This window comes from Nannobrachium achirus, assembly GCF_963921795.1.
Source record: "Nannobrachium achirus genome assembly, chromosome: 22".
NCBI classification, from domain to species: Eukaryota; Metazoa; Chordata; class Actinopteri; order Myctophiformes; family Myctophidae; genus Nannobrachium; species Nannobrachium achirus.
In genome coordinates, this window is record NC_137829.1 from 12,001,476 (window position 1) to 12,020,696 (window position 19,221).

At 42.2% G+C, this 19,221-nt stretch overlaps 2 protein-coding genes across 2 annotated transcripts; one reads left to right on the forward strand and one right to left on the reverse strand.

The window, feature by feature from the left end:
- Positions 1-1,989: 1,989 nt before the first annotated feature.
- Positions 1,990-7,306, forward strand: pdzk1 (PDZ domain containing 1; the record flags this gene model as incomplete). Its single annotated transcript, XM_080753577.1, has 7 exons — positions 1,990-2,196; positions 3,322-3,535; positions 4,140-4,478; positions 4,596-4,792; positions 5,003-5,245; positions 5,802-6,248; positions 7,199-7,306. The coding sequence occupies 7 exons, from the start codon at positions 1,990-1,992 to the stop codon at positions 7,304-7,306; spliced, it is 1,755 nt and encodes a 584-aa protein (XP_080609703.1).
- A 948-nt stretch (positions 7,307-8,254) lies between these two features.
- Positions 8,255-18,834, reverse strand: LOC308307760 (Golgi pH regulator). The gene is made up of 14 exons (XM_080753037.1): positions 18,604-18,834; positions 18,124-18,183; positions 17,081-17,184; positions 16,861-16,967; positions 16,619-16,720; positions 16,011-16,131; positions 15,716-15,796; positions 15,128-15,237; positions 13,989-14,077; positions 13,601-13,693; positions 13,309-13,404; positions 10,082-10,171; positions 9,345-9,410; positions 8,255-9,122 (listed from the first exon to the last, which is right to left on the reverse strand). Exons 1-14 carry the CDS (start codon positions 18,643-18,645, stop codon positions 8,916-8,918), a joined length of 1,368 nt encoding a protein of 455 aa, XP_080609163.1. The 5' UTR covers positions 18,646-18,834; the 3' UTR covers positions 8,255-8,915.
- Positions 18,835-19,221: the final 387 nt, after the last annotated feature.

A 19,221-nucleotide genomic window follows, 5' to 3' on the forward strand; every position in this document is an offset into this window, starting at 1 on the left:
TTAGAGAAAAGAAAAGATGTGGGTGGGGGCATGCGTACAAGTAGCTAAATATGTCTTTTTAGACACAACTAGCCCCAAGATGCACCACAATCTTTCATGAGCAGATGTGACTTATGGGGGCTAGTAGTGTTACTGTAAATAGTAATAAGGAAATCGCCAGCTTATTTTGTCTAGAAAGGCATATTTAGCCACTTGTATGCATGCCCCCACCCACTGAAATCACAATAGCTAAAAATCTTTTCTTTTCTCTAATTACAATCTAAAATATGAACCCTTGTTCTAAAAAAAACAAAGTTGTCCTTTAATACTATGGGGATTCACAAAAGAATTGCTGTGTCCAGGACCATTGGACATAATATCCATAAATGAATTTAGGGTGGCTTGATGTTGATATACTCAACTGAATCTTGGCTCTGGCGGTTGTTGCCTTCTCCTGTACCTTTGGCCACCAAACAGATGATTGTTTCGTCATCCCATCTAACTTTCCAAGGGCAAGTTGGACAGGGCTGAGACATTCCAAACACGAGACACTGTTAAATAACTCAGCCTTTACGCCAACCTTTGCCCTGGCAAAGTCCTACAGAGTGAGAGGGGTGGAGGGAGGGAGGCAGTTCCATTAGAAATATGGGAGAAGTAATGTGGAAGGGGCGGAGAGCAGAGAAAGAGGACAGGTTGAAGATAGAGATAACAACTAAGCGCTGACAGCCAGGTGAACTCCTCCTTTGGACAGGGATAGTGAGCAAAGCAGAGCTGGTGAGTAATTATCCAGATGACAGTTTCAGTTCTAATATATTCCATTTTATATTTTAATAGGTTTCCTTAAAAATGTATGGATTGATATTCCATGCTCCAAACTGTTGTGATGTTGTGAACAACATAAAGTTAAATATCAAGACTAGTTCAAAGGCTTAATAATAATGATAATTTAGATAATAGAACTTACATTCTAATAGTTTCTCAGTAAATTCTTTAGCATAATGCACTACATTATGCGCCTTCTTCCCTTTCTCTTATGGAAATAGTTTATGGAGCTTGCAAAAAAAAACTAATTTCACCCACTGTTTTTTACACCTGTAAACTAGAGCAATTGCACATCATTGATTGTGGGTTTGGACCTCTATGTCATTATGTACAGTAGTAGGTACAGTACATGAATTAACATTAATACCGGTAGTTGCTTTGTAGAACAATTAATGTTTGGGATTATGTTGTGTGTATTCTATTGTTATTGAGGAAAGCTAGGGTTGTGAATGATAGTACTTAAAACATTTTGTTCCACTTTTATTCCTGATTCCTCAACAAACTGATGGAGATTTGATTTATCTAAAGCTTTGAGATCAAGATTCTATATTAAATCCTAATCCAACTGACAAATTTGAAATTGGGTTATGATATTTTCATATTCGTACTCACACCTGGAACCCGTTGCCTTCAAAGTGATAACACTCCAATATAAAAATTATATTCCTGTTGTTTACAATAGAGTCAAAGTACAAACTTTCTTGTTAAATGAGTCCTTGGCACCTTCATATGTGTCTGTTGTTAACTATTAACAACTGTGAGCTGGCAGGAATATGAGGAATACACTTTTTCTGGAGTGATCAGCACTTCTGTGAATTCCTGGGTGTTACAGTTGCAAACTATCCCTCATGATTATCTGTATATACATCGTAGTTTTATTGCACAATGCCTACGACTGGTATCTTTTGGCAATATTGCCTACAGTATCTTTAAACTGATATTTGAGTTCACCTGGAAAGCATCATGAAGGTTATTTAGATTGTGTAATTTGATTATTCACAGTAGTAGGCCATATTTACAGCAGATAAGATACTCCTGCGCTCTATAAAAAGGAGGACTTTCCATGTCTTAGAAAGGACTTTGGAAGATGGAAGAAAATGTATGATAGTGGGTGTGTGCCGGTGTGCGTGTGCGTGTGTGTGTGTGTGTGTGTGTGTTAAAGACCTACCCTCTCCTCTGTGCTAAGACATGGCTGGATATAAGTCAAGGGTGATTGCCCTGACCAAGAGGCCAGGCCAAACGTTTGGCTTCTTCCTGAGGGTGGAGCGTGGAGAGGACGGCCACCTGATCCGGTGCCTGGAGATGGGAGGTCCAGCCGAGCTGGCAGGCCTGAAGGATGGGGACCGCATCCTCAGAGTAAATGGAACCTATGTTGATGGAATGTCTCATTCAAAGGTAAACAGGGAGTAGACGGACAGCAGAAAATTCCTCAAATCAGGCAGCTACAAATTAAGCTTGCAGGCACTGTATCATTTTATGGGCTCGGTTGATGATGTAATCGAAACCTATTTCTCAGACCCAAATGTAAAATTCACTGTAAATCATTTTCAGTGTAATTGACTGTATTTTGTTGATAACGGGCAGATCCATGTCCCCAATCTTCCATAAATCAAGGAATATTCGTTATAGTTATTACTAGGCTGATGCCCTGCCCGTTGAGAATGATGCCCATTAGGAATACCTGTCATTGTTCCTGCAGTACTCATTATCATTGTACCTGGAGTCAATAGTCAGTCAGTAGTGAAGAAGAAGTAGTACTATGACGACATATCGATGACATCAGGGAACTCCATACGTGGGCACTGGGCATACAAGGGACACAGCAGACAGAGAGACAAATACAGATATCTTCAACCAGAATATGGGAAATAAGGGGGATGGTGGCGCAGTCTGTAGCGCTGTCGCCTCACAGCTAGAAGGCTAAGCTCGCTGAGGGCGTGTTCTCTCCTCCGCGTCATCAGTGCCCATACCCTAGGTGGGGTTGGCGAAAGGGCCTTTCTGTGTGGAGTTTGCATGTTCTCCCAGTGTTCCATATGGAGGTACCCTCATAAAAAGCATGCAGTAATCCTGGTCTCAGTACTGCCAGCCGAGGTGCCTGATGGAGGGGAAAGGAACTGGTTGGAATAACGTGTTCCTTCCACATGCTACGTCCAACCGGAGAAACTCCCCCCGTCTGGTGAAAAGAAGCGAGCAGCTTGGACTCCTCATGCATAGAAGGAAGCATGAGGTCAGTCCGTTGCTCTCCCCAGGTTGGCAGAGGGAGTGCAGGATTACATTAGACAATTGCCACTGGGTGAAAAAAATGGTTTACAAAAATCGTGGGATAAAAAAAAAAGAAAAAAATTATAATACAAAAAAAAGGGTTACAGCATATATGGGAAATAATGGGACGCAGACAGACAAGAGATTGATTTTCAGTCAGACGGTTCTCAAGAACAACAGTTACGCATGCAGAGATTTGCGCAATTTATAGGATTAGTGTGTTTCCAAAATGTATTCCCTGTGTGTTTCCCGGGGCAGGTGGTAGACATGGTAAGAGACGGTGGTGCATCAGTCACATTCCACATTATGGATGAAGCCTCCTATAAGAAAGCCATCGCAGAGAAAGTGGACCTTTCTGAACCCCAGGCCAGACCAGTGGTCAACGGAGTTGCTGGACAGGCAGCAAAACCTAAACTCTGTTACATGGCCAAGACTATCTCAGGCTATGGATTTTCCCTGCGCTCCCTCGCAGGTGAGTGATGTTAAATGACCATACCGGCATCACTACATGTCATTGTCTATTCATAACTTTTATATCATACATAAATTAAACAAAGACAACTTTGTCATTAATGCCTTTTTGTCGTTTGTTTGTTTTTAAAAAGTCATTCAAACATTACCTAAATTTGGCTAAACACCCTGGAAGAGACCTGGAAATAACATATTTGATACAGCCTTTTTTTTCACTCTCTACCAAATCTCTTTGCCAAAACATTGCCGAGCTCACAACGCGTCACGTTGCGATGCATTGTGAGCTTGTAGATCTACTATTTTTTGGCAAATGTTTCGCCCCCAGACAGGGGCGTCAAAAGGAGGGGAAATGGTGGACTGAGTTACTAGGGCCCCCCCATGAAGAACATTCATTGGGGCGCCTGCTGGCCTGGGCGCGTACCGCTTGGGCGTTGCCACGTGGGCATGGATGCCTGGCAGTGTCGCTGGTTCGGTTCCCAGTCCGGACGTCCTTTGCCGCGTGTCGCTCCTCGTCTCTCCCCCCATAAAAGCCCAAAAACTAATAATGTCTTTTGGTCACAATATTGGTGACATGACATGTTAACATGGTCCCATCCCTGCTCCAGGACAACAGGGTGTGTTCATGACACAGGTGGCTCCCGGGGGCGTGGCGGAGAAGGCCGGGGTCAAAAACAACGACCGCCTCCTGGAGGTCAACGGGGAGAACATCGAGGCCGCCGCACACGACATTATAGTGGACAAGGTCAAAGCAGCGGGCGGCAGCAACGGCATCATGCTCCTACTGGTCGACGAGGAAGCGGACAACTACTACAAGAACAAGCGGATCAGGATCGTACCGGCGCTGGCTTCGGTCAAGCACCTCCCGCGTGCGCCACGCATCGCTGACTTGACCAAAGGATCCGACGGCTATGGCTTCTTCCTTAGGGTGGAGCCAAACAAGACAGGCATGTCCATCTATCTACACATAATGATATTGCATAGCAACATACTTTTGAATCGTTATCATTTACAGAGACAGTCATCTGTGCCCTCCTGACAGTGTAAATATTGCCACCACACAGGCCACTTTATCAAAGACATAGACAGGGGGAGCCCGGCAGAGAAGGTGGGACTGAAGGACATGGACAGGCTGGTGGCTGTGAATGGCCAAGAGGTGGAGGACTGCAGCCATGAGCAGGTGGTAGACAGGATCAAACAGAGTGGTGTCAAATGCTGCCTCCTGGTGGTGGACTCAGACACTGACACTATGTACAAAATGGTGAGCCAACAGCAATAGTCACTATTTGTCAGCCCTGCAGATATTGACCATATTATTCACACAGCGGCCATCTTGCCATTAAGACAGTGAACTGCCACCCTATGTAGGTACAGTTTTCAATGCAAATTTCAAACATGGCCGCCAGGTGAATATGGTCAATACCTGTTGTTTTCTACTAATTGTTTTCTAATTGTGTCCCCTTCTTCACAGGGTGGAGTCTCTCCCATGCTCTTCTTGGAGGAGAAGGACCTTCCGCCCAGTTACCCAGAGGCGGTCAGCTTGCCCACTGTGGTCAGACCACCCACGCCTCCGCCTTTGAAGGAGAAGGACACACCTGTGAAGGTGAAGGACCAGGAGCTCAAGCCAAAGCTGTGCACTATGGAGAAGACTCCAGCTGGCTACGGATTCCACCTCAACGGCATCCAGGGAGTAAGTGGCCAGTACATCAAAGAGGTAAGATATAAAAGACCAGCTAACTCTGGTGGGGTGATGTATCCCAGCCCTTGAGCCGCCATGTTAAGCCATTTTAGGCCTGGCCCTGAGCGCAAATTGGCGTCACTTTAGATTTGAACCACTTTAACCATTATTTTATGCTTTAACTATTGAAAAGTAGCAGATATACAAGCTCACAGTGGAAGCTTGTACAGTAGATCTGCTATTTTTGTGAAGGCTTTGAATATTTTTGACCCGATTCTATAAATGTCTCTAAACCCTTCTTCTAAATCTGTGGTTCTCAAACTTTTCCATGTCAAGGACCCCCAAAATTACACGTATTTGGCCGCGGACCCCCATCTCAAAATATGTCGTTCCAGGGACCCCCCAGAAGCAAACATTTGAGTTACAAATGTTGGCTTTTAAAAAGATTGTATATCTGCTATTTCTCAATAGCATTAAATTATTCTAGGCTTAAATATGGTCAACTTGCTGCTGAAATACTATTTTCCTACCTCATTGCAATCATATCTGTTGGCAACAATGGACTGATCCTGAGTCTGCTTCCTATGCCCAGGTGGTGAAAGGTGGGACGGCAGACAGGGCTGGTCTGGAGGACGACGACATCGTGGTGGAGGTGAACGGCGTGAACGTGGAGAAGAGCACTCATGAAGAGGTGGTGGAGCTTATCCGCAGGAACAGCGGCTGTCTGGAAATGCTGGTGGCCACAAAGAGCGTCTATGACCAGCTCAAAGCCGAGCGGGTGGCCATCACGGCGGCGCTCCTCGGCCACACGTCCTCGGCACAGGTCCACGTGCCGGCCACCTTGGAGGAGACGAAGGGAAGCCTAGACGCCTTGGAGGAGACGAAGGAAACTCCAGCCACCTTGGAGGAGACGAAGGAAACTCCAGCCACCTTGGAGGAGACAAAGGAAACTCCAGCCACCTTGGAGGAGGTAACCGGAGAGGACAAGGAGGAGAAAGAAGCGAGGCCAGAGACCCCTCCTGCACCGGCACGTGAGAAGGTGAGTGAGGTTTTCTGGAGTCGTAGGGAGGATATCCTGCATCCCCGAAGGGCTTGAATACCATATAGTTAAGAGTTAAGATCTGTTTATTTGACAGGGACCGTGCTCATTAATGGACATGTCAGTTTTCACTTCAATGTAAATGAGCCAGAGTTAGCCCGCCGTGGGCTAATTTTCATCTGTAGTCCCTGGACCCCCATTGGTGGTGATCAACCCCCCCAATCCAACCCTTGATGCTGAGTGCCAAGCAGGGAGGCATTGGGTCCCATTTTTATAGTCTTTGGTATGACCCGGCCGGGGAATTGAACCCCCGACCTCCCAGTCTCAGGGCGGACACTCTAACCACAAGGCCACTGAGCTGGTCAGACAGACAGACAGACAGACAGACAGACAGACAGACAGACAGACAGACAGACAGACAGACAGACAGACAGGATCCCCATTGGTGGTGGTGATCAACCCCCCCAATCCAACCCTTGATGCTGAGTGCCAAGCAGGGAGGCATTGGGTCCCATTTTTATAGTCTTTTGGTATGACCCGGCCGGGGAATTGAACCCCCGACCTCCCAGTCTCAGGGCGGACACTCTAACCACAAGGCCACTGAGCTATCCACCTGTTTCCGCGGGAATTTACTGTCCGGAGGACAGCTGAAATACAAGCTCACGTCGCGTCGCAGATAAACCCTATGCGCACTTCATTCACATTGTGAGCTCGTAGATCTGCTATCTACCAAATGTTTGCCTATTGTTGCCAAATATTCAAATTCACAGAAAGTTTGTCTATTACCACCTATTATGACATAGCTATAGCCAGAATAGGCACAAGGGTTCATGTGGTTAAATGAATAACACAAAAAATAAAAATAAAAAGAATGTTTGAAATGTTGGCTTTGAATCAAGGATTTACAGTATTTCTTCTCTTTATTTCTCAGACCCCATCTGTGTCATCAGCTTCATCTGAAGGAAGTATTGATGAGAGACTCTGACCTGCCAACCATGACCATCCCATTCCTGGCCAGTCCTAGGCTATGTTCAGACTCACAGCCCAAGTACAATTAGTTTGGTCTATGCATGTGGAAGCAGAGTTTTGTGAATCAAATTTTAACCACATTCCTAGGTGGATTGAAATGTGATCAAAATCTGATTTCTTTTAATGCGTCTGAGTGTGGACAGAAGTCTGAAAACTGAAATCTAAAATGTTGTGGCTTGCAAAAAATTGCTGATCTATTGTATGGGCTTAGAACGTGTTGCATCGTTGTGAGCTTGTAGATTGGCTATTTTTGGCACTGTTATGCTACAGATCAGTGTTTCTCAAAGCCAACATGAACCCTGATGAGTTAATTTGGTTCCATTTGTACACTGTCAGAGTTAAGGGGAGACCTTGAAATTTGAAAGTTTGAGAACAAGAATAACTCACTGCTGCCGTTATATAGTTACCACAGCAACAAACAACACAAATCCGATCTGATCACGAACCGATGTGGAGATTGTGGAAACTTAGACCTGAGAAAGATTGGATGAGAAACAAATGAGATTTGCCTGCAGTATGAACACTGCCCTAGATACCAACATAGTTGTCAACTGTCTGTATGAAACAGCACAGTGTGTAAACATGTCTTAACATTTATTTCCTTGCTCTGCCTGTCTGTCTTTACCACCCGCGATTCATTGCCCTTGCAATTCTTTCTCACACTGAATATTAGCCAAATTCCCAAGATTAAATAAATACACTGAGGAGGTTAAGCTCGCAGTAGTAACAGCACAGTCAATAATAAACCTACTGCTGTCTGTCATGGATGATATTTACGTTAATCACAAATTGCTGACATTTTGTAATGCTAGATAAAGTTTAAACATTGTTATTTCTATCTGTGAAATAAATGTGCAGTATATTTTCAAATTCTCCTGCCTAAAATGTTTGGTTATTATATTGCAGGTACCTCTCTGTGTTCCCACTGGAATTGCATTCCTCCCAATATTAGTAACAAATATTACAGACACACAAAGTAATGTCAACGGCCACATCCGATTTATTCCAAAGTCCGTCTCTCTGGTGTAAAAACAGTAGATACGCACAAACACTTACCATCAGCGCTAGATGGAAGCTACTGTCAAACTGTTAACATGTACTGGTTGATCGCAACAAACAACAAACAATAGTGCTTGGGTTTCAGACATTGACTATCAGAACTACCATAGGACAGAGTTTGTCAGTGCACTCAATGTGTTCCTCATCCCTTCATATGGGCCGGGCTGCCTAGATCGGAGTCAAGCTGGGAGCTCAATTGTCCAACTGAGAGCAAGATTGATTTTGGTCAAAGGAGTATGAATTTATGGGCACACTGACTGGCAGAGATTTCAAGCATTTGCATTTTTAAAGTTAAAATTAAATCCAAACTAACTAAAACAACAACATTGTTTTGTCAATTTTCTCACCTAAACCGAACCGGCGTCCAAATTCCACATTCCCATTGTTCCCATTTATAAGCATTCCTTATCCAACAGTCAGCCCTTCCTGATTCAGGAAGTACAAGGCCAAGCACAGACGAACCATATAATGATTTCTTATATAAAAAATAAAAGGGAGCGAGTTCTTGACTCCTCTAAATTTCAGCTTCAAAGTCACAGAGGTTTAGGAGTCACCTCCAAGTAGGAGGCTGTGAGACGATCAGAGGGCCATGTGCTTCTCTGGTGACTGCTTGTGAGCCAGATAGAGGAAAAGGATGCTGGACAGGGCACTGACCAGGAAGATGACGTCAAACCAGCGGTGATAGAAGTTAAACTGCAGCTCTCCCAGGACCTCCGTCACAATGGAACGATACTCCAGAGGCATGCTCATACGCATCAACAGTACAGATGACACAAAGTACATCCCCTGTGAGACAGAAAACGGAAGGGGTGAGCGGGGAGTAGGATTGGACGATAATCGTTATCGTTTATCGTGATTTTTTTTTTAAACACTCACAATAATCGTATCGCGGAGATTTAATATATTGTCAAAGTCATACACTGGAATTAATTCACCTCTTCTGAGCTGCAAAAGGTTGGAAACCACTAATCTATACAGGACCATAATAAAGCAAGCTTGCTTACTCACCATGATTTGAGCGAGGACGAGCACAATGACATTGGAGGATTTGCTGCTGGATATAGCATAGAAGAACTAGAAACGTGAAGATAAAAAGGAAAGAGCTAAGCAGAATATGTGATGAACAATGTAAAATACATATATTCAGTATAGAGTATGGTACTGTATGTGAAGTTCAAATGTGTGTGTGTTCATCTATTATAATTCTTTTTGTTTTAATATGTGTATATATATTTCTCACAAGATTTGTGTTAACACTGTATTAAATTGATATGAAGGGGTAGGATATTATAAACATCAGCTTCTTCCTACTCCCTTTCGAACACATTTATGATTTATTGTTTGAGATGATGGTAATTGTTTATATTTTTTAATATAAACAATAATATATAATATATTTTTTATTATATTTTTACTATTGTTTTTATTGTGATTTTGTATTGCATGATGTTCGAAATAAATAAAAAGAAAGAAAAAAAGAAAGAAAGAAATGTACAGTAGCAAGGATTTGCTACACCAAAAAAGAAGCATCTTGAACTACTATGCGGTATACGTTGTCTTATGACACATACAGTAGCTAAAATAGCTGATCTACAAGCGCACAATGTGTCACACCGCAAAGCACTGGGAGCTTGTAGATCTGTTCGTTTTGCAATGTTTTGAAATAATATTTAAAAAACATTCCGTTTTTTCAACCTTTTGAAAATAGTGATGTAAAGCGTCAGTGATAACTGTGTGTATCGCACCTTAGTGAGGGTGATGAGCAGACCTCGTATAGACGTGACAATGATTATTCCTACTAGTATAAAGGAAATGTGCTGGGACCAGAACTTCACCTGAGGGGAGAAAAATGAAGGGGAAAGGAAGGTCAATATATGAATGTTAAGGTCATGTTATGTTTATTTTGACATGGACATCACAATCACATTGGACGAACCAGATGCATTGTTTTAAAGCAGGGGTGCCCACCTTTTTTACTTGAGATCTACTTTTAAAATAACGAGCTCAACAAGATCTACCCACCAAAAAAAGATATTATCCTTTGCTGAAAATACTTAAAAGATGTAATAGTGGCGCTGGCGTTTCATAGTTAGAGTATAAGACAAACACATTTAGAATGGGCAACAGTGGGGAGAAAAAAGTCTTCCACCCATTCAATATGGAAGTGGTAGCCTTAAGTAGGTTTTCGGGTTCTTTGCAATGCACTAGTGATGCGCGGGCCGACCCGGCGCCCGCCAACCCGCCCGCGATAAGGGTGGGTGGGTCAAGGTTTCAGACTCGGGCGGCGGGCGGGCGGGTTATCACCACTATCATGTTTAAAAATATATATATATAAATCACCTGCTCTTGTTTTGCCTTTTATATCTTAATAAGAGTAGGCCTATAATAAGAAGAATACAACGTTTTGAATACACTTGAATTGAGCATGAGCGAGTGAGTTTTAAAATGCGCCAGAGAGGCTTGGAGCGCTCCTTGGTGCGAGGACCGTCCCAATTCCGCTCCTGTTGGGGCCGCGAACCACATGTGCCAACATTTGCGCTCACACTATCAGACACACAACGTGAGCACAGCAGAGATTAGGAATTCACAAACAATTCAGCGCGTGTCGCTGATCAGGATTTCACTTAAATGTCTCTGTCATCCACACAAGTCTGTTTATAAATACTTTGTGTCGGTTAAGTTATATAACCAGCCAGTCAATGGATATGATTTGAAACACAACTTTCGCTAGTGAGACGGATTTCTTTACTGAATGAACCACGCTCACCTCGAGTCGCTCCCATCTCTCCAATCTGGTGATAAATCAATAACCAACTGGATTTAATATTGTCCGTCTTTTGCTGTCTGTTTGAAGTGCGAGGCGCTGTATAAATATGATTGACATAAAACCTGAAACACCATTCTTACCCCGACGATGCCCCCGCGATTTAGAGAATGAACGTCTTTGAATGAATGTCTTTTTGCTGGCAAATAGGCTAAACCCCAATTTGAACAACACGTTTGTTTATTTAGCCTATGACAATATTGTGCTACTGTAGACCTTTCTGTAAAGTGACTTTGGGTACTTAGAAGAGCCGTATATAAAGATGAGCTATTGTGGAGATGATATACCATCTTTTTTTTAAACGCGGGTTGCGGGGCGGGCGGCTAAGTTGATTTGTACATTGTTCTGCGGGGTGGGCGGGCGGGTTATGTTCCGTGCAGGCTCTGGGTGACGCGGGCTATGAAAAAAAGCTGACGCGCGCATCACTACCATGCACATTTTTATATACTAGAAGCTCGGGCGGCCCAGCGTCTAGTCGGCGACCTGGCCAACTCGGAACAATGTAAATAGGGAATGAATGCCCCGCCCTTTAATGCAAACCCCATTATACCTGTTTTCATAGGACCCGTTTTGACCATCTGTCTGCCTGTGTCCATTTATGCCCATATATGGAGATATCTGTATCTGTCTGTCTGTCTGCCGGCGTCCATTTTATGTCCATATATGGAGATCACTGCAGTTATAGTTCTGGGTCCATTTTATGCCCATATATGGAGATATCTGTCTATCTGCGTCCATTTTATGCCCATATATGGAGTATCTGTCTGTGCCTCCAACTGTGTTGCAGACACAGTGCCGGTTCCCCCTTTAATGCAAACCTCATTATACCTGTTGTCATAGGACCCGTTTTGAACATCTGTTTGCCTGTGTCCATTTATGCCCATATATGGAGATATCTGTATCTGTCTGTCTGCGTCCATTTTATGCCCATATATGGAGATCTTTGACCATCTGTTTGCCTCTGTCCATTTATGTCCATATATGGAGATATCTGTATCTGTCTGTCTGCAATCCATTTTATGCCCATATATGGGGGCATTCATTTTATGCCCATATATGGAGAACGCGCGTGCCCGTGGGACGAACGGTTCTCGAGATACGCGGATTACATACATACATACACAATCACAGAGATTTTTTGTTGACTCATGTGGCGTACGTGATGTCAGAGCCTTTTATGAAGTGATGTCACAATGAGTCAGAGCTTTCGCCGTTTTCCTCCGGAACAGCCTGATGTCAACAATCAACCCCGCATAAGGAGATTCCGAACGTTTCGCGCCGGTTCGGGAAAACCGCGCGTCGGGTCGGGTCGAGACCCGGCACTGCACTCCGTGCCGCGGCGGGGAACGCGCGTGCCGAATCTGAAGCCGGTGGGACGAACGGTTCTCGAGATACGCGGATTACAGACACACACACAGACAGACAGACAGACAGACAGACAGACACGCAGAGACTTCTCGCATTTATAGATAGATAACTTTGTAATGGTACTGACGTCTGTGCTCAACATTTGAAAATGAAGCGTTGCATTGTGGGTTTGCCTATAAAGCAATTAAGGGAGCTGACAGGCCCTTCTTGACGTCAATCAATCAAGTCACCTTAATTCAAGTGGCAGATGCAAAAAAAGGGAGATGTTTTGTGATTTTTGTTTATACAATTTAATCAGTCAATTTTAAGGGCATGTCATGTGTTCTACCTGCTCAGCCTTTGTGATCTTAAAGTTTGTTGACACTCGTGTAGTTGTACTACACAAGTACAGACTTACATGTCAGCAGTCTGCTCTGAACTAATCTCTCAAGACACATTTCTTTGCAGATGGGTTCCCAGATTGGTTCTGAACAAATCCAGACACCCCAACACACATAAAATCCCAATTTAGTAATGTTATTATTCAATTTCAGCAAAGAAGGAGACAAATAATTCTATTCCCACTATGCAGGATAACATCATGTTTTTCAGAGCATGTTTTCTGTTACACTCAGATCAAGTTAGTGTTTGCATGGAAAAAATAGTTGTTTTTACTGCAGAACCTGAATTTAATGGGCTGGCATCACAGAAACATTCTGAGTAGTGTGTGTGTGTGTGTGTGTGTGTGTGTGTGTGTGTGTGTGTGTGTGTGTGTGTGTGTGTGAGAGAGAGAGAACTTACATCAAAATCGATACCGAGGTAGTTCACTGTAATCTCAATACCCCTTGTCACTGGATCAGTCTTTCCAACACGGTCAAACACAATGTTTATTGTGGCCTAGTTTGGAGAAACAGAATAACAAGTCTGAATAAGGCTGAAGATCTGCAGCGTCCAACATTTTTAAACCGCATACGCTTAAACCCCACTTGATAAACCACAGACACGAAGTGCTTACGCTGAGCGTTACAAATGGAGCCATTATGCGTGTGTGTGACACAAATGACACATGACTGCAATTCTCTCTCACTCTCACCATGAAAATTTTCCACACACAGTAGATAGAAAAGAAATAGCCCAGGAAGTTAAAGTATTTCCCTTGGAATGTCGTGGAGTACTCAATACGCTCCTAAAAAGGAAAGATAGGATGAAGTAATTAGTTATACAGACATCAAGTTTACAGTTTACAGTTAACAGTTTAGGCATTTAGCAGACGCTTTTAATCCAAAGCGACTTACAATAAGCAGATAACATCACAATAATAAACAAGATAATATGTCAGTACATCATCAACAATATAACAAAAGGATCAAGGATCCACTGTTAATGTAAAGGTGAATTTGGGTTCATTCTATGGAATGTGTAAACAGTGTGTGTGTGTGTGTGTGTGTGTGTGTGTGTGTGTGTGTGTGTGTGTGTGTGACCTTGGTGGCCTGCAAGTCCACAGTCTCTAGGAATAGCTGTCGGCTCAGCTCCTCCAGCGCATCAACTTCCTGCTGAATCAACGAGAGGTCTGGAAGGATGGAGTCAAGGAACCACCATCCATTACACCCATGGTACCCAAACCTTTCAGGCTGTGTCCCAGTGCTGCTGATAACATGACGCACACAACACACCACGCCGATCATAATCATAATAACTAATATGTATTTGCTCCACATAAATTATCATGGCATGCATGCGAGCGTGCGTGATGCCTGATCACCCTTGGCCCCATATACTGTATCCTGCTCAATGGTTTCATCCATTTGAACTGGGGTGGGGCCTCATTATGTGGCTCACTCACTCACACACTGACACAGTGGAGAGATTCATCAACGGTCATAGATTGACCTGATGCATTGCAAAAGTAAGAATCAAACGTTTTTCCACCTCATGTTAACTTATCCATGCCCAGATCTCTTAGTTGGAAAACAACTTTGAAATATCAACTTTGGCAGTGCTGTTATGGTGCTGTGCTATTAGATCTATTATATGCTGTTGTTATATAACTTATGGCTCATGGTTGCTGTTACAGCGTGCATAAGCAATCTGCATTCAACTGAGTTAGAATCGCATAAAGACACCCGACCGGAAAACCTGCGTGTGCGGGGGGGTACCCGACGGCTAGTTGTGCGTCGGGCATCATGATGGGTGGCAGAGGCCCTACTGCGACCCCCCAAAATAATAACATTTGAACTGGGGACCACCCACCCTGACAAGCACTTGGAATTGTAGGCATTACATTCAGTTTGACTCGATTCCACAAATAAATATTGCGAAGATTTGCCTCTTTAATGCGTAATATTTGACAATTTGACCAATTTGTATAAAAAAGGTCTTAAAGGTCCATACATTGTCACTTTAAAAATATGCAGATGTACAATGTTGCATATTCAGCTAATCCCAGTTTGTGAACCATTGCATTACACTCTTTTTTGTTTTTGTTTTCATTAATACAACGTCCCGGTGTGTAAGAGTCATTATGCTCATAAATTTGTACATGCAATACATGCACGTGGGCCAGGTTTAAAATGAAATCCTGACTATTCATCTTCATAGTCATTGTTTGTGTGAAGGATACTCTCAGTGCCCGCTGGTGAGGAGGTGACACTCTTGATCATGCCCCAGAATCCTGTCGGCTTGTTCTGGTCTTCCCCGCGCTGGTACATCTGCCTCCGGGTCATGGCAATCCTACACAAAACAAAAATGACACATAGAACACATGGTAGGTCATGACACAACAACCACATCAGGGACCATTATTCACAATACATATACATGAGGCTAAAATATAGCTCAATATAGTCACGAAGAACATTTCAAAAACACCACACAAAACAAATTTCTTATTGGTTTCCGAGAGAAACCAACCCATGAGAACTGTACAGTACTTCACTGTTCTCCACTGAAGCAATAGGTTAGCACCTTGGGTCCACTTGATATTTAAATTATAATTACATGGTAATATGATCTGTGATGACGTGTGTACATACTGTAAATGTATGTTATGCTAATGCTACTCCCCCCAAAGAGTCATTTAGGAGAACTCTTAATGCTATAATAAAATACATTGTGAATACGGTCCAAGAAGCTGAGGGCAATATATGTTTTACAAATTAAAAAAAGAAAGCGAATAAAGGGAGAGGGGTCTAATGACTGATTTCCTCACCGTTTCTTCTTGCTGACAATCATATCCATAGTCTGAAGCAGCCTTCTTTCCAGAGCAAGGATGTCACTGTCTGTCACATTTCTGCAGAAAGGATAATGTAGCAAACAAAGTATATAGGGTTATTGGGCATTATACAAACTAAGTAGTAAGTATACTCTCTTGTGTGTCTTCCTTGACACATGTTGACATATGTTTGTTAGGATACATGTATTCATACATAATATGCATTGAATGCACATAATACAATTTACTCATTGTTGATATACGGTACATAACATCAGTATTTGCAGCTCACCGGAGGAAATACGACATGTATGTGTAAGGACAGTTGACAGCACCAAAGCCAGACAGCAGAGCCATGAGTGTGACCCCTATCACTCCAACACGACTGATGAGCTGCTCAATGGACAGGATGCCTAGGAAACAGAGAGAATATTATTCATCATATCACTTTACTTTTGGTGCTCCATGGAGATAAAGGATTGAAGAAGCATGATAAGAGGCATGACACCTAATTTGTTATATTTATGTCACTCTTGAACAATAAACGATCTATATGGCTAATGGGAAAGGCTGAATGTGTACACTACCAAGAGGTATTATGCTTACCATTAGAGATGTGCCGATTGATCGGTGAGTGATCGCGATCGGCCGATAATGCCTCTATCGGCTTTGTTGGTTATCGGCTTTGCCTCTATGAGCTTTGCCGATCTACAAGCTAGATCAGCTATTTTCACAATATTCATCTGTGGGACTGAATGTAACCTCATTTTCAACTCCTACAAATTGAATTTGATACTAAAGGACCTCAGCCTGCAATCTCCTAATGTTTATATTTAATATACAATGTCAATGTTTTGTAAGAAGAATCATTAAATATATAAATGGAGCATCTCTACTTACCATGTTTTGGACTGAGGATAGGAAATGGGTCTCCCAACTTCCAGAAGAAGTACATGAAGGTAAACCACACCACACAGGCAAAAAGCAACTTTTGTCTCTGCACTGCACACAAACAAAAAAACGCTGTGAGAACATGTGTCAAACAAAGCCGAATATATCACTCAATGAAAGCTGCAGGGAGATTTTTATTTTATTGTTGTTGCTTTTGTTTTCTTACAAGAGAACAAATGAGGTGCACTCACACAGACGTATGTTGCTGACCACAAAGTAGCCAATGTAGAAAGGCACCACAAAGATAAGCACTAGCAGTATCACGTACAGGTTCAACTTCCAATGGAAGTACCTGGAGCTGCAGAACAAGAGACATGAACTGAGTATTAAGAATAAACAAGGGCTACAATTGTATCACATAAACAATAAGAAATAATACATTTCCACAGATGAAAACATTGTTGTACGTACCTACTGCTTAAGGCACCCAGAATCTCAAAGATGATAAGTTCAAACATGGTGCATGAGAATGCAAAGGTGACAGAGAAAACCACCTGAACAATATACTGACGCACCTGTCAACAAACATGAACATACTTTATCACCACCAAGTTAGGACAGATTATTATAACCACTGCCACTATGGACTAGGGCTGGGCAATTAACTGAAAATATATAAAGAAAAAAAAAGGAAAAAAGATATTTAGAGCCAATAATAGGTTAACCAACTTAATATTGCTCATGTATGTTAATTAATGGAATACCGGTATTCAAGAATCGACATAAATTGAATATTCACAGATCAACAAAAAAATTAATAGATTTTCATCATCTACTAAATCGATTTGTCTTAATAAATGGTAAATGGTGCATTTATATAGCGTTTTTATCCAAAGCGCTTTACAGAGATTGTGCATTACTTTCACCCATTCACGCACACATTCATACACCGGTGGCGGAGGAAACCATGCGCCAACCTACTCACCGGGAGCAACTAGGGGTTCAGAGTCTTGCCCAAGGACCCTTTGACATTCACTCAGGGGGAGCCCGGATTCGAACTGGGAACCCTTCGTGCTCTAATAATGGTTTCTCTACCCCTGAGCTATGCCGCCCTCCACTTAACCCTGTATTGCCCGTCATCGTACAATGATGGCGTACAAAAATATTAAAAATTGCTGATTTACAAACTCACAACACTTTGCATCGCAACTTCTGAGCTTAGATACTATTTTCTGTATATTTTCATTTAAATACTCGTTTATTACTCGCAATTGAGGAAAATTATTTAAGTAAATTGTGATATTGATTTGTCATATCGTCCCAGCCCTACTAATGGACTACATGTATAAGGCATTAGATTGCAGATGTGATGATTAATCAGTAATTATGTATTCAAGTATGGTTAGTTGGAATCCATATTCAATGGGTTAGTGGGGTGGTCCAGACATTACATGCATAATACATCTGTCACCATGTTGAAATGAATAGCATAAGGAGATGACGGCATAGCCTACCTCATAGTCTTTGAACAGCTGTCTCATAAAGAACAACCATCCAAATCCAAAGAACAGGACCTGAGTGGGTAGTTGAACAGAATGGGGAGTAGGGGAGGTTTAGTAAGAAATGAATGTCATATTAGTTAGTGTATTATGGTTTATGGACCATGCACTGCCATAACCAAAAGCTATTTTGTGCAATAGTAACTACCAAGGAGTTTAGAGTTTACTAAGAGGTGAGAAAATATCACATCTGACCATTTATTTATGGACCATACACTTTACACTGCCATTACAATAAGCTATGTTGTGCAATAGTAACTACTAGAAGTTAAAAGAAAATATCACATCTGAATATGAAGGTGCTAAAAGGCAACAACCACCTGACATCATAAACCACCACGTCAGGTGGTCTATTAGCTTGACATCATATCTCAGCTGCACTTGTTTATGTTGCAAATGCAAACTAAAGTAACGTTGTCGTTAACTTAAACGTACCTGTGAGGTGAACATGATCACTGAATCCACGAGAAACGACATGTTGTTAGCCTGTATACCTACCAATATCTAACTGATAAACTCCAATCTAGAGTCTGTTCATGCTGACGTGGTATTCATAAGCTTATTCGGACTAAAACACAGGCATTTATAAGACAGTTTAAGTGAAGTGCATCTTGTGAACATTGGTTGATCTGCCGCTGTCACGACTGTCACCAGCGTTTGCATTTCACTCCCCTACGTCATCAAAGTGAGCCGACGGCGTCTAGTTCCGTTGCAGACATTAAACGTAGGGGCAAACAATAACAAATAAAGACAAAAATAATGAGATATGAAAAGTGTGTATGGGTTTAAATAGCATTCAAGTGGTAAATATATGTTTTGTAATAATAATCAAAATCTACAAAAGTAACTCGTAACTAAAGTTACTTGTTACTAAAATAAATGTAAGTAAAAGTACAATATTTGGAACTAAGATGTAGTGGAGTAGAAGTAAATGTATTGGAAATTGGAAATGTTCTACTACTAATACTCAAGTAAAGTACAAATCCCTCAAAATTGTACACAGTACATGTAAGTAACATTAAGTGTACTATTACTGTCTTACACCAGAATACA

Coding starts and splice junctions, on each gene's coding strand:
- LOC308307760 (XM_080753037.1), bottom strand. CDS start 18,645: ATGTCGTTTCTCGTGGATTCAGTGATCATGTTCACCTCACAG. Junction 17,185..18,123: donor AGCTGTTCAAAGACTATGAG/GTAGGCTATGCC, acceptor GTTTGTTGACAG/GTGCGTCAGTATATTGTTCA. Junction 15,238..15,715: donor ATTGTCAGCAAGAAGAAACG/GTGAGGAAATCA, acceptor TGTTTTGTGTAG/GATTGCCATGACCCGGAGGC.